This window comes from Castanea sativa, chromosome 2 (genome assembly GCF_040712315.1).
Source record: "Castanea sativa cultivar Marrone di Chiusa Pesio chromosome 2, ASM4071231v1".
Taxonomy (NCBI): domain Eukaryota; kingdom Viridiplantae; phylum Streptophyta; class Magnoliopsida; order Fagales; family Fagaceae; genus Castanea; species Castanea sativa.
Window position 1 is genome coordinate 37,954,444 of NC_134014.1, and position 15,517 is coordinate 37,969,960.

Below are 15,517 nucleotides of genomic sequence, written 5' to 3' on the forward strand. Positions count from 1 at the left end.
ATTCAACATTTTTTTTCAACTCTTCTTCTTCAAAGCAATACTCCTTTACATTTCACTTCTCAAAATTTGATGAGAACTTTTTTTATTTACTTCTCTTTTTTTTTTCTTTTTTTTTTACTTACTTCAAGTCGTCACTTATCTTTTGACGTGAATGCAGGCATTTGTGATGGATGCACCCAGTTACTCAACAAGTCACAAACTTGAAGTACTTTTGCATACTCATATTTCAAGTTAAGGTTTGACGTAAGAGTAAACATTGGTAATGAATACCCCTAGTTACTAAGCAACTCAAAACATTGGAGTAAATGGAACTCTGTACAAATCCCTAGTTCTTCCTTTTTCCCTTCTTCTTTGAATTCTCGAAAAACCACCATATTGAAACAAACTGATCAAATTCCATCTTGAAACACTATGGACAAGGGCTTTAAGAAAGAAAGGCTAATTAATAGGCTCAATGGGGTGACTAGCGATAATGTATCAAAAAAAAAAACACATATATGGCTCAAAGTAGACAAAAGTGGCCTAATCTCATCTCTCAAAGACTAGTATAGTTCATTCAACATCAATGACTTCAAAAGGTTCAAGTGTCATAAAATCATTTTTTTATTGGCCAAAAGAAAGAACAATGAGACTACAACAAGGGAGATATGTTATGCACTTCCAAATAAACTTTAAGATTAGAAAAAAAAAAAAAAACCCTCCAAAAATAATGATTGGTTCAAAAGTTACAAGGGTTACAGTCTCCACATTGTTATCATCAAGATTTTCTAATCATTTTATCCTTCAACAAGAAGTTGTGTCTGAGTGGCTACGTGCATGTGCAATGAATTGAGCATGAAAGCAATGAAATTCTTTAAGCAAGAGTAGTATAATGAACTTAAAACACAAACCTCAAGCTAGGCAAAAGAAAGTTTTTTTTTTTGAATAAATAAAATAAATTCCCTTCCCCCAAACCTAAATTTCACATTGTCCTCAATGGGAAAAAGGAAGAAAAACTAAATAAAAGAATGAGAAAGGAGAAGAGATGCTCCCTTAATTTCTAATTGAATATTTTTCCTTGAAGTCCAGCCATGTACCCAGTGAAGATTTCGGTAGTCTCTTTATTCCTACAAAATGGAAGAAAACAAAAAAAAAAGCTAAAGAGAAAAAAAATAAAACCAAAAAAATCAAAACAGAAACAAAAAATGAAAAACTTGGGTTGCCTCCCAAAAGCGCTTTATTTAACGTCTGTAGCTAGACGTTATCCTTTCATCCTTTTTTACAGATGAGATCGATGGAGCATTTTTCTGAGTTAAAGTCTCCATCCATATGGGGTTTTAATCTCTGTCCATTTACTTTAAATGTCCCTTTTTGTTCATGATGGACTTCAACCGCCCTATAGGGAAAAACTTGGGTTACCACAAACGGTCCTGACCACCGAGAGCGCAGCTTTCCTGGAAAGAGTCGAAGTCTTGAGTTAAATAATAGAACTTTTTACCCGACTTCGAATTCCCTACTTAGAATATGCTTATCATGCCATCTCTTAATTTTATCTTTGTAAATTCGAGCAATCTCAGAAGCATCATTGCGAAACTCATCCATCTCATTGATTTACAATATTCTCTTCTTGCCAACTGCTTGTAGATCAAAGTTCAGTATCCTTGTCGCCCAATAGGCTCTGTGTTCTAGTTCCACCAGTAGATGGCATGCTTTTCCATAAACGAGCCGGTATGGTGACATCCCGATTGGTGTTTTGAATGTTGTTCTATAGGCCCATAAAGCATCATATAACTTTCTCGCCCAGTCTGTACGAGAGATATTCACGGTCTTTTCCAATATATGCTTTAACTCTCAATTAGATACCTTAACTTGTCTGCTCGTTTGAGGATTGTATGGTGTCGCCACGTGATGTGTAACTCCATACTTAGTCAGTAGTGCTTCAAATTGGCGATTGCAAAAATGCTTTCCGCCATCACTGATTATTGCCCTTGGAGTGCCAAATCGGGAGAAGATATTCTTTCATAGAAGATTCACTACGACTCTCGCATCATTAGTCGGCAAAGCAACTGCTTCCACCCATTTGGAGACATAATCTATAGCCACCAAAATAAATTTGTTAGAATATGAGGATGGAAAAGGACCCATGAAATCTATACCCCAAACATCAAATAATTCAATAACTAAAATATTGTTTAAAGGCATCTCATGTTTCCTAGAAATATTTCCAACTCTTTGACAATGATCACACAAATTAACAAATTTAAAAATGCATCTTTAAAAATAGATGGCCAATAAAACCCTGATTGTAGAATTTTTGCCGCTATTTATGCACCACCAAAGTGGCCGCCAACTTCCAATGAATGACAATGTCTGAGTATGTTCTCCATCTCCTCCTCGGGCACACATCTTCTGATTATCTGGTCCACATAGTGCCGGTATAAAAAAGGTTCTTCCCAAAAATAATATTTCAAGTCGGAGAAGAACTTCTTCTTTTGTTGATATGTCATCTTGGGAGGTAGAATTTGCAACACCAAGTAGTTGACTATGTCGGCATACCATGGAACAACTTGTATAGCCATCAAATGCTCATCCGGGAATGCTTCTTTTATTTGAGCTTGCTGCTCATCATCCATACCTAGAAGCTCCATCCGAGACAAGTGATCCGCCACCAAATTTTCAGTACCCTTCTTGTCCTTGATCTCCAAATCGAATTCTTGTAGAAGCAAAATCCATCGAAGCAATCTTGGTTTAGCATCCTTCTTTGCAAGCAAGTACTTCAAAGCAGAGTGATCGGTGTAGACAATCACCTTCGAACCTATCAAGTAAGAACGAAATTTGTCAAAAGAAAAAACAACTGCTAATAATTCTTTTTCAGTAGTGGCATAATTCAATTGAGCTTTTGTTAAGGTCCTACTTGCATAATAAATAACATGAAAAATTTTATCTTTTCTCTGCCCTAAAACAACCCCTATTTCATAATCACTGGCATCACACATTAATTCAAACGGTAAATTCCAATCTGGTGACACAATTATAGGTGCTGAAATTAATTTCTTTTTCAGTGTTTCAAAAGCATGCAAGCATTCATCAAAAAATTCAAATCGAGTGTCTTTAATCAACAAATTGCAAAGAGGTTTAGTAATTTGGGAAAAATCCTTAATAAACCGTCGGTAGAATCCGGCGTGTCCCAAGAAACTTCTCATGCCCTTCACATTGGCTGGTGGTGGGAGTTTTTCGATCACTTCTATTTTTGCTCTGTCAACTTCAATTCCTTTAGAGGAAATGCGATGGCCCAGCATTATCCCCTCCTCTACCATGAAGTGGCATTTTTCCTAGTTCAATACTAAATTTGTCTTCTTGCATCTCTGCAAAACTGAAGAAAAGTTAGACAAACAATTATCAAAAGAACATCCAAAGACAGAGAAGTCATCCATGAAGACTTCTAAAAAATTTTCCACCATGTCTGAGAAGATGGACATCATGCATCTTTGAAATGTGGCTAGTGCATTGCAAAGGCCAAAAGGCATCCGCCTATATGCAAATGTTCCATATGGACAAGTAAAAGTGGTCTTCTCTTGATCTTCAGGCGCGATGGCTATTTGATTATAACTAGAGTATCCATCCAGAAAACAGTAGTAAGCATGCCCTGCAAGTCTTTCTAGCATTTGATCAAGAAAAGGTAAGGAAAATGATCTTTCCGAGTTGCATCTTTAAGCCTTCGGTAATCTATGCACATTCGCCATCCTGTGACCATCCTTGTTGGTATAAGTTCATCATTATCATTTTTTATCACGGTAACCTTTCTTTGGGACGACTTGTACTGGACTTACCCATGTGCTGTCCGAGATAGGATAAATAATTCCGGCATCTAATAGCTTCAGCACTTCTTTATGCACCACTTCTTGCATTGATGGATTCAATCTTCTCTAGGGTTGGATAATCGGTTTATATTTATCCTCCATTAAAATCTTGTGTGTGCAAATTGAAGGACTAATTCCTTTGATGTTAGAGATGGTCCAACCCAAAGCCATCTTGTGTTCCTGCAAGATTCTCAACAACTTTTCCTCATCTACATCACTCAAAGAACTATTAATAATAACTAGAAGAGTAGAGTCTTAACCTAAGAAAGCGTATCTTAACTTTGATGGAAGCATTTTGAGCTCAAGTTTAGGTGGTTCTTCTGGTGGAGATGTTGGCTGACATGATTTCAAGTCTTCCACTTTTGGTTGCATTGAAAGAGGAAAGAGTAGTGTAGCCTCCAAATATCTTTCACACTCCTTAACCTCTTCATCATTGAATTTAACAGGTGTAGGGCGAGTAAGACATACCTCAAGTGGTAACTTTAGAAAATCAATTGCATAAGTCTCATCGGCCATGATCACGTCTCGGTCACTTATTTGAAACAAAGAATGTGTCTCGGAAAGAAATTCCATAGACTTAAATACATCAAAAGTGACCTCATCCTCTCCGACCCTCAAAACAAGTTTTCCTTGCTGGACATCAATTAAGGTCCTCCCCGTCGCAAGGAAAGGTTGACCCAATATCAAAGGGATCTTCTCGTCCTCATCCATATCAAGGACAATGAAGTCAGCTGGGAAGATGAACTTGTCAACTTTTACTAATACGTCCTCAATGACTCCTCTTGGATATTTAATGGATCTATCCACCAATTGTAAAGAGATAGTGGTTGACTTTACTTCTCCAAGACCCAATTTCCTGAAAACAGAGAAAGGCATTAGATTAATACTTGCCCCTAAATCACATAAAGCTCTATCAAAATAAGATTTTCCTATAGTGCAAGGGATAGTGAAACTCCCCGGATCTTTCAGCTTAGGCGGTAGCTTCTTTTGTAAGATTGCACTACTCTCCTCTATCAGCATTACTGTTTCATGCTCCTCCAAATTCCGTTACTTTGATATAATATCCTTCAAAAATTTAGCATATTTAGGCATTTGTTCCAAAGCTTCAATGAGAGGAATATTAATATGCACTTGCTTAAATATACTTAGAAATTTAGAAAACTAATCATCCACATTGTTTTTTCTTAATCTTTGCGGAAAAGGAATTGGTGGATCATAAGTTGAAGGAGAATAAGTCTCAAAAGTAACTTCCCTGGATTTTTTTGATTTTGAAGCTCTTTCATTCTCCTTAGTCTTCTCATCTTGCTCTACTTCTTTCATCTCTGACTCGGCCTCCTTCATCTTTGACTCCTCATTATCTATAGCTTCATCTTGTTTTGCATTTGTTACTTTTGGCTCCTCATATGTTCGTCCACTTCTCAATGATATTGCCTTTACATGTTCTTTCGGATTGGTGATAGTGTTGCTTGGCAAAGTTCCTGCAATCCTCTCTATGAGCATGCTTGAGAGCTGACCGATCTGCACCTCGAGATTACGAATTGAAGCTGAGTTGTTTTGGATCGCCACATCTGTCTTCTACAAGTACTGCATGAACATGTCCTCAAGTGTTGGCTTCTTCTCTTGCTGTGGAAATTGCTAAGGTGGTTTAGCCTACCCTTGGTTATTGCTCTATGAAAAGTTGGGGTGATTCCTCCATCCAGGATTGTACATGTTCGAGTATGGATTATTTTGACATTGAAAATTTGACACGTAATTTGCTTGTCCATAACTCGATTGGGCAAAAGGATTTCCCACTTGGCAGTCAGCACTTGAATGATTTCCTGAACAATGATCACAAACAACATTAGTTTGAATAACATTAACATTCATTTTACCTAGTTGTTGAGACAAAGTTGCCATTTGTGCCGCCAATGAGGTAATAGAATCAAGTTCTAAAACTCCAGCTATCTTTCTTGGCATTGCTCTTTCTGTAGGCCATTGATAGTTGTTGGATGCCAATTCTTCCAGAAGTTCATAGGCTGCCTCATGATTTTTACTCATTAAAGCTCCACCAGCTGCTGCATCAACCATAGACTTGTTTGTAGCTCCTAGACCATTGTAGAATGTTTGCACTTGAAGCCATGCTAGAAGGTCATGATGAGGACACATTCGCAATAAATCTTTGTACCTCTCCCATGCTTCATATAATGGTTCACCCTCAAATTGGATGAACGTGGTGATATCATTCCTTAGCTTTGTTGTCTTTGCGGGAGGGAAATATTTTGCTAAGAATTTTTGTGCCAACTCCTCCCATGTAGTAATGATGCCAGGTGGCAAAGAATTCAACCAAACTTTTGCTTTATCCCTAAGTGAGAAGGGAAAAATTCTTAGTTGAATCGCATCATCTATCACTCCGTTATGTTTAAAAGTATCACAAATTTCCAAGAAATTTGCAATATGGACATTAGGATCCTCTTGTGACAACCCCCCGAACTGGACAGTCTACTGTATCATCTGAATGATGGTCGGCTTGATCTCAAAATTATTGGCTTGTATGGTTGGCCTCCTTATACTCTATGTAGCTCCATTTACCGAGGGCGTAGCATAATCTCTTAACGCCTTTTGCTCTTGATCGGCCATATTAGATAGAGATGTGTTGGCCTCTTCTTTTCTTTCTTGAGCTGACGTAAGGTTCTTTCAATTTCAGGATCAAAGAGTGTATGCTCTAACAGTTTAGATCTGGTCATGCACTTCTAATTCCTGAAAAGAAAGAAAACAAACTTAGATGCACCTATTTTTTTTTTTTTTTGAAAATAAAATCCAAAGTAGTAAATATCTAGCTAGTATCAATATCAATAACAAATAGTTAATCCCCAGCAATGGCGCCAAAAACTTGTTCGCGTAAAATAATCTGCAAGCGCACAGAATCGTAACAAGTAGTAAAGTGTTTTTAAAAAACGAATGTCGAACCCACAGGGATTAACTATGTTATTGAATACCAAAATTCACTAAATTAATTACTATTTGGAAAATCGAAAATAAATGGAACGTTCTACTATCTGAATTAAATTAAACTATTTAATAAAAATAAATCTACGAATAAAAGATTAACAAAATGCAAAAATCTAAAAGTGTAAAAATATGATAAGAATGGATCTAGAGTGGTTGATTTCACCTAACAAATCCCACACAATTTATTCTTCCTAATTATTAAATTCTAATAATCTCCCGTTAATGATTAAAAATTCCTTAAGTATTTAATATTTTCTCTCGAATAATATCAAAAATATCTTCAACTAACAATTCCATATCTCTATGTGAATTTAATTAATTGGAGACTCATTACGTACTTTGAATTTTCTGAAAAATCACACTAATCGCGGTAAAGCATTTCTACTTTTGCTCAACTAATGATGTTTAATTCTAGAACTAAAATAACAAATCACCTCTTGGTCTCATTGTAATTCAATTGATCAAACAATAATTCGTAAAAAAAAAAAATAGTAAGCATTAAGAATAAGAATTAAACACTCAATCATGGAAATATTAAAAATAAAATAACTTAGAATATAAATTTTGTGTTCATTGCTAGACTACATCAACGCTCTAGAAAATAGATTTAGTTCATAATAAAATTGAAAAGAAAAAAAATAAAACTTATGTATTTCATTTGAATTGGTTGGCCAACATAAAACTCTCGCCTTTGTCCTCAGATCCTCTTCTTCATAATGACTCCCAAAACAAGTTCTTCTATGCGGCGCCCCCTTTTCCTCTCAGGTTTTTTTCTTTTTTCCCTAAAGAGCCTTTAAATAGGTCAAGGAATCCTATTCCCATTTGGAGAAAAATCCCAGATTTTTAGGCTTCAATTAACCAACGATTTTTTCCCATTTAACGTCAGAATTTGGACTTTTGGTAAACTACAAAGTTGTAGCCCTTTAAGTTAACTTTCCAGCCCAACTTGAATCATCTCGATTGGATATCTGAGCCGAAAGTTATGCCAAAAATACTACTGATGTGGAGGCTGGAATCGTAATCCGAATTGGACTTGGATTTGGTGCAAATTTCCTTTGATTCCTTGCTCCACTTGGACTTGAATTTAATTGGGTTGGTCTTCTCTTGAATTCATGCTTGGCTTAGCCCCAATTTGGATGTAAAGCTGGCTTGATTCAATTGGCTTAGCCCCACTTTGGATGTAAAACTCTTGTTACCTATAACACAAAGATATTATATAATCAGTAACAAAATAACATAAAAGTAGGGCTAAATATGTAGATATGTGAGTACTTTATTGTATATATTTCATGCACATCAGGCAGCATAAAAAAGAAAATTGAAATTAAGGGAAAACTTCTCTCCAAAGCCGAAATTGATGCAGCCAAGGGAAAAATAGACTATGAATCGGTCAAAATCCTAAGAGCAGAAGTTAATGATTTGCTTGATAAGGAAAATCAAATGTGGCAGCAATGCTCAAGGGCTCTTTTCCTAAAACGTGGTGATTGGAACACTAGCTATTTTCACAGTAAGGCCTCCCACTGTTTTAGAAGAAACAGAATCACTGGCTTGCGAAACTCGTCCAACTTGCGGTGTACGGAGGATACCCTAATTAGAGATATTGCATGGGAGTACTACCACTCCCTTTTCACCTTATCCATGCCGGAGGATTTTACGTCGATTCTGGAGGTAGTCAAACCCACTGTAACGGAGGACATGAATGCTTAGATTCTCAGACCTTTTCTCAAGGAAGAAGTGGATGAAGCTGTCAAACAGATGGAACCCATTACTTCCCCAGGCCCTGACGGTATGCCACCCTTGTTCTATCACTCCTTTTGGTCACTAATTGGTGAGGATATTTGCTCTGCTGTGCTTGACTGTTTGAATAACTGCAAAATCCCTAGAGAAATTAATAATACCAATATCACCCTGATACCAAAGGTCAAATCCCCTGAGTTTATCACTGATTATAGGCCGATCAACCTATGTAATGTTGTGTATAAGATAGTCTCAAAGGTCCTTGCTAACGGACTTAGAGTTGTTCTCCCCTTGGTAATTTCAAAGAACCAGAGTGCCTTTCAGGCAGGCAAGGTCATCACTGACAATATTTTGATGGCCTTTGAAACACTCCACTACATGAAGCATCATCAAAAGGGTAAGTCAGGATTCATGGCACTAAAGCTCGACATGAGCAAGGCCTACGACCGGGTCGAATGGGTTTATTTAGAGGTGATTATGAAGAAAATGGATTTTGACACGAGATTGGTTAATCTTATCATGGAATGCATCACGACCTTCAGCTATTCTATCCTCATCGATGGCGAACCTTCTCCAGTAATCCATCCCTTAAGGGGTCTCTGCCAGGGCAACTCACTGTCACCATACTTATTCCTTCTTTGTTCTGAGGGTCTGCATAGCCTATTGCATCAGGCAGCGGAGTCCAAGCAGATCCAGGGAGTGTCCATTTGCAAAAAGGGCCCTCGCATAACCCACCTATTTTTCGCCAACGATAGCTTGGTCTTCTGCAGAGCTTCCTTTGATGAATTCCATAGACTTCAAGAATTGTTGGATTGTTATGAGAGGGCCTTGGGCCAGCAGCTGAACCGCAACAAAACTGGCCTTTTCTTCAACAAGTACATGCCCCTTCTAATTCTAGATCAGATTAAAGATGCTCTAGGGGTTCAAGAAATTAAACAGTATGAAAAATACCTTGGTCTTCCCTCTCTAGTAGGAAGAAATAAGAAAGCAAGCTTACTCTTCATCAAGGAAAGGGTTGAGGTGAAGCTCCAAGGGTGGAAAGAACAGCTCCTCTCTCAAGCAAGCCGCGAAATTCTCTTCAAAGCTGTTGTTCAAGCAATTCGCACCTTCGCCATGAGTTGTTTCAAGCTTCCGATCACCCTTTGCAATGACATTGAGGTCTTGATAAGGAAATTCTAGTGGGGTCAAAGAGGAAATCAAAGAAAGATACATTGTTCCAAGTGAAGCTCTCTTTGTCATCCAAAGAGTTTGGGAGGCATGGGGTTTAAGGAGCTTCAAAAATTTAATGACGCCATGCTAGCCAAACAGGTCTGGCAGCTACTGGACAATAAAACCACCCTGTTTTACAGATTTTTTAAAGCTAATTTTTCCCAAATGGTTCCATATTTGACACTGAAGTAGGCAATGGGTCATTCGCCTGGAGAAGCATTCTAATGGGTAGAGAGGTGATCAAGAAAGGTGTGCAATGGAGGGTGGGAAATGGGTCCTTGATTCAAATCTACCATGAAAATTGGCTCCCTGACTCTCATAACAAGAAGGTGGTGCTGCCAAGGGATTTCCTGGGCAGTGATGCCCGTGTCTCTATTCTAATTGATAGGGACCATCAATGCTGGTTAAGCGAAGCCATTAACAACATCTTACTTCATGAAGCTACTCTGATCCAATCAATTCCACTCAGCCTCCATGAATGTGAGGACTAGATTTTTTGGTCTCGTTCCCCTAATGGTACATACTCGGTAAAATCGGGTTACAGAATACTCTTGGAGGATGAGTTGAAGGGGGAACCCTCATCTATGGATTTGATGCCTACCAGGAGGTTATGGAAAGGTGTTTGGGGTCTTCGCGTCCCCAACAGGGTCAAGACAGTTCTGTGGAGAGCAAGGCCTGATGCACTGCCCTCACGGGCTAACCTGAAGAAGAGAAAAATTGTCAACGAAGACCTTTGCCTAGGGTGCAACCTTGAGAGTGAGACCACACACCATGCCATTTGGTTGTGCCCTACGCTCTCCTTAGTTTGGGAGGTCAGGTTTGCTTGGCTAAAAAAGATGACCAGTAATTGCGAGTCCTTGTTGGAAGTCATTTAGCTCTGCCAGGAGCACAGTAACCTCTTGGAATTATTCGCCATGATGGCGTCTCTGATTTGGACCCGCAGGAATAAGCTCCGCGTAGACAAAAGTGTGACCTCGTTGATAAAAATCAATGCCTTGGCTGCGGACAACCTACTCAAGTTCTAGAAAGCTTCATCTACCCCCAAGCTACCCCGATGACACCGAGAATCACCAGGTGGACCCCTCCTCCAAAGGATTGGGTGAAAGTAAATTTTGACGGGGCAATTTTCAAAGAAAAGAACCTTGCAGGTCTTGGAGGTATTATTTGAAATGACCAAGGTCATGTAATGGCTGCCTTTACACAAACTATTCCACTGCCTACATCTGTAGAGATGGTGGAACTGTTGGCAACGCGTAGTGCTATTGGCTTTGCAAAAGAGCTAAGTCTAAACAAGGTACTAATAGAAGGTGATTCGGAAGTGATCATCAAAGCTCTCACTAATGGTGGTATGGATTCCTCAAGTTTCGGCCACATCATGAAAGACATCAGCTTATTATCCACAGCCTTTCAGAGCATATCATTTTGTCATACCCGTAGGCAAGGGAATAGAGTAGCGCATAGCTTAGCCAGATCAGCTTGTAAGTTCCACCCTTTCCAGGCATGGATGGAGGAAATTCCCACTAATTTTGTTTCTGTGTACGTTTCTGAAATTCCTTATTAATAAAAGTCTCCTTCCCCCCTTTCTGGGGTGGCTTCTCAAAATAATAATAATAATAATAATGCTGATGCATCTAGCCACTTCTCATGGTCCCATCCCCAATTTTTTTTCCTGTCTTCTTGTCTTGAAGTTAATGAGACAAGACTTTTTTCACGTCTATAAACAATTCCAGATTCCTACATCAATGTTCATCCAAAAATAAAAAATAAAAAATTCCAACATCAATGATCAAAGTCTTGAGTTGTTTTTTATTCGAGAAATTTCGCAGGACTTCATTTGTTGATTCTTGTATGTTTCCCTAACAACCTCGGTGCCACTAAAATCTAAAGTCATATGATCAAATTATGAAATAGGGCCCTAACAACCGTGTTTTTGTCATTAATAAGTGATCAGCGCTAGTGTTCTCAACAATTTTTTTGTTTATTTTTTTTAATTTTTAGAGTGAACTGTGCTAGTGAGGGACTATTTGATTGTTAAGTGCTCTAATGAGGGATTCAACAAATTTGATGTTGCGAATAGGTAACTTTAACCCTCAAAGGTAACGAGTATTAAAGTTTAATTGGCATTTATGGTGTTTTTGCACTCTAGTATAATTCAAATCTACTGTCTTTCAACTATCATCTGTATCAAAAACAAAACTATCAAACTATAAAAAAAATAAAAATAAAGAAAACCCACAAACTATCATGGATATCCTAATTCCTAACCTTCCATGGACTCTGTTACACCAACTTCTTCATTTTCTTTTTAATCAAGTATTTTTTTTTTTTGTTTGTTTGTTTTGAAAACAGATAATAATTACGATATATAAAAGCTGGGAGATAATTAATACAAACAAGTACCAACAAGAAATGGAATCCAAACAGAAACAGTCCGGGCCTACCATATGAGATACATATATAGTATATCATATTCGGCTTTCTTTACAACACCGGATGAAGGGTCAGTTCAAAGCATACGTAAAGTGCAGTAAATAATAATAATAATAATAAGCAATATTTTGAAAAAATTGATCGAAATCAATTACTCAAATTCTAAGATTATCTCCGTTCGGAGACTAAATTTGGTCCGAATTCAATTTATCAAAATTAACTAATTAAGTGACAGAACTATTAAAAGATAAAGGGAAAAAAAAAAAAAAAAAAAAAGCCACACACACATGTTTATGATTCTACTTAGGATTCATGTTTAAAGCTTAATTTAGTGATACATGTTAAAGGGAAATTCTAAGGTACCCCTACTATTTTTTGTGGGTATGGTACCTATAACTAAGTGCCAAACGTTAAACGGCATGCCAACCATGGAGACAATAATAGGCCCCGCTAATTTTATCGTGGTTGATTCCATTTGCAAGTTTGATCAATTTAATATAAGTGCCAAGACTGCCAAGTAATGTCATTGTCTTTTACTTTTTTTTTTGAGAAACAAGTAATGTCTTTTACTTAAACTAAAGCACTCATATATACATATATATATATATATATATATATATATATATATATATATAGAAAATAAAAGTTGAGTTTAGAAACCATAGTTGCGCCAAGTGATTTCACCAAATTGTATAAATTTTTTTAGATTTTAAGAAAAAATATATATAATTTTTCTTCTACTATAATTTCTAAGTTGATAAAAATCTTAATTTGATTACAATCCAAATTCTTCATCTAGTTTATCTAATCCTTATTTTTTTACATGTAGTGTTGAAATAAAATTAGATTAACATTATTATTTTTCTTTGTTAGGATATATTTCTTAAATTAAGGGATAGTATTTAACATACAAAAATTTAATTCAAATAAAATTTTATCATCTAAATTTTATAATTTTAATTCTACTCTAACTAAAAGTATGATTGTCAAAATCTCAATTTGAATTCTATGATCCTATGATTTTACGATCACATCTGCCCAAAACAATCTGGATCTTTTAAGGATCTTAGCGATCGTTTATGATTGTACGATTCTTACGATATTTAACAAAGTTGGTGTTTTATAATATTCTTTAACTTGACAAAAAACTCAGTTGGACCCAAATGAAAAATAACATTCCAATAGACCAAGTTTTGCTATTCTACTATAGAGAGATAAAGTGTTAGTTGAACCAAACGAAAAATAACATCCCAACAGAACGTCACATGTTGATATTTTTTGCCTCTTTAAATGATGCTTACAAATAGATGTGATGATGTATGGTAATTGATAGGGATAAATCTCATAGCAGACGAATCCAATTTGCTAAGCTAATGATAAAGCGACGATGACACCTAAAGAGACGATCTGGATAGCCTGACAGTCAAAGACCTAGTAGACGAAGTCTCATCTTGAATGGTAGGCAGAGAGAGGAACGGGCGGACCCTTTAAAGTAGACGGACTCTTTAATGGGGACGGACTCTTTAAGGTGGACCGACCCGACGGAGATGAGTGACAAAGCCACGTGGCACCCACGTGACCTGAGTAGTCTCCAAGGAACCTAATATGGAAATGTCTTGCATTCTACGTCCAACCATAATCAAAGGAATCCCTACAAGGAATGGATCCCATGAAATACGAGCATTAATGAGGATCTTCTCTACAAGGAAATACCCTCTCCACCAAGAAATTAAAGTCAACTCCACACTACTATAAAAATCTCAAAGCCCTCATAAATCAAGGTACGCATAATTTACCCCAACTCTAACACTCTAGTGTTGTAAAAAGTTCCCTAACTTAACCTTCAGAGGGTATTTAGCCGATACCACACTGGTACTCTCTGTAGGATCTTCTTCTTCTTTGTTTCACAGGTTTTATCTATGGAACATGAAGACCATTTAGCTTACTGGCAATTTTCGACATCATTAGTTGGCACCGTTTATGGGAAACCACGTAGCACCAACTTTATTGTAGTAGAAGTTGTACTACTACTTCCTGGACAAAGAGTTGTATGGTACTCACTCGCTTGATGGCTACCACCAACAACCAAGGAGACAAACCGCACACTACCACCCTTGAAAGACAAGTACAGACTCTAGCCGCAACCATGGAACGCCTCACCAAGCAAAACCATGATCTGGAGGAACAACTGTGCCAAAGGAATGTAGAATCTAACAATCATGAGGACGAGTAGAAAGGTACCAGCGCGGAGAGAAGGAAATGAAAAGGACCCGAAGGTAGCAACGCCCCAAGCAGACAAGAATGGCAAGACACTAGCCGACCATCCATAGCATATTTGGCTCCACCATACATGGTTGCCGAGATGCAGATGATGAAGGAATGGATGGAATTCATGATGAACGCCCTCAGAGGACGGGTACCAAGCGACTACAACGAGCTGGTCCATCGAATGAACTCACAATTTACTGCACCCGTCACTTCTTTCCCCCCACCGCGAAAGTTCTGCATGCCGCAGGTAGAAGCCTACAATGGGTCTAAAGATCCCTTAGACCATCTGGAGTCATTCAAAACCCTTATGCATTTGCAAGGCATGGCAGACGAGATCATGTGTTGGGCTTTCCCAACCACACTGAAGGGCCCCGCAAGAGTATGGTTCAGTAGGTTGACGCCAAACTCCATCAGTACCTTCAAGGAGCTAAATGCGCAGTTTGCCTCGCACTTCATAGGAAGGCACAAGTATAAGAAGTCCACTGCATGCCTGATGGGCATCAAGCAACAGGAGGATGAGATGCTGAGGTCTTACATAACTCGTTTTAACAAAGAAGCCCTCTCAATTGATGAAGCTGACAACAAGATACTTGTTGCTGCATTCACCAATGGATTAAGGAAGGGGAATTTTTTGTTTTCCTTATACAAAAACGATCCAAAAAGCATGTCGGATGTCCTTTATCAAGCTACTAAGTATATGAACGTAGAAGATGCGCTACTAGCCTAAGAGGAGAAGCCCAAAAAGAGGGAAAGGCAAGAAGATGAACGGCAGGATAGGGGCTGAAAGACAACAAGGACTAGAGATTGATAGGAGGATAGATGCTCCAAACCCCCCACTGGAAAGTTTGCAAGCTTCACCCCGCTAACTGCCCCGATTGATCAGGTCCTGATGCAGATCAAGGACGATACGGCCTTGACATGACCTGGCAAGTTAAAGGGAGATCCCAATAAGAGGTCCAGAGACAAGTATTGCCCCTTTCATCATGATCATGATCACAACATGTTTGAATGCTACGACTTAAAGCAACAGATAGAGGCCCTTA

The 15,517-nt window shown here is 37.9% G+C and overlaps 2 protein-coding genes, 1 non-coding gene and 1 pseudogene across 3 annotated transcripts; 2 read left to right on the top strand and 2 right to left on the bottom strand.

Moving 5' to 3' along the window:
• Positions 1-1,248: 1,248 nt before the first annotated feature.
• Positions 1,249-3,296, bottom strand: LOC142625294 (uncharacterized; annotated as a pseudogene).
• Positions 3,297-4,094: 798 nt separating this feature from the next.
• Positions 4,095-4,859, bottom strand: LOC142625295 (uncharacterized). Its single transcript, XM_075798978.1, has one exon. The coding sequence runs from the start codon at positions 4,857-4,859 to the stop codon at positions 4,095-4,097; it is 765 nt and encodes a 254-aa protein (XP_075655093.1).
• Positions 4,860-5,967: 1,108 nt separating this feature from the next.
• LOC142626598 (small nucleolar RNA R71) lies at positions 5,968-6,074 on the top strand. The gene has a single exon (XR_012842585.1). It is a non-coding gene; the product is annotated as a small nucleolar RNA R71 (small nucleolar RNA).
• Positions 6,075-14,556: 8,482 nt separating this feature from the next.
• Positions 14,557-15,201, top strand: LOC142625296 (uncharacterized). Its single transcript, XM_075798979.1, has one exon. It carries the CDS (start codon positions 14,557-14,559, stop codon positions 15,199-15,201), a length of 645 nt encoding a protein of 214 aa, XP_075655094.1.
• Positions 15,202-15,517: the final 316 nt, after the last annotated feature.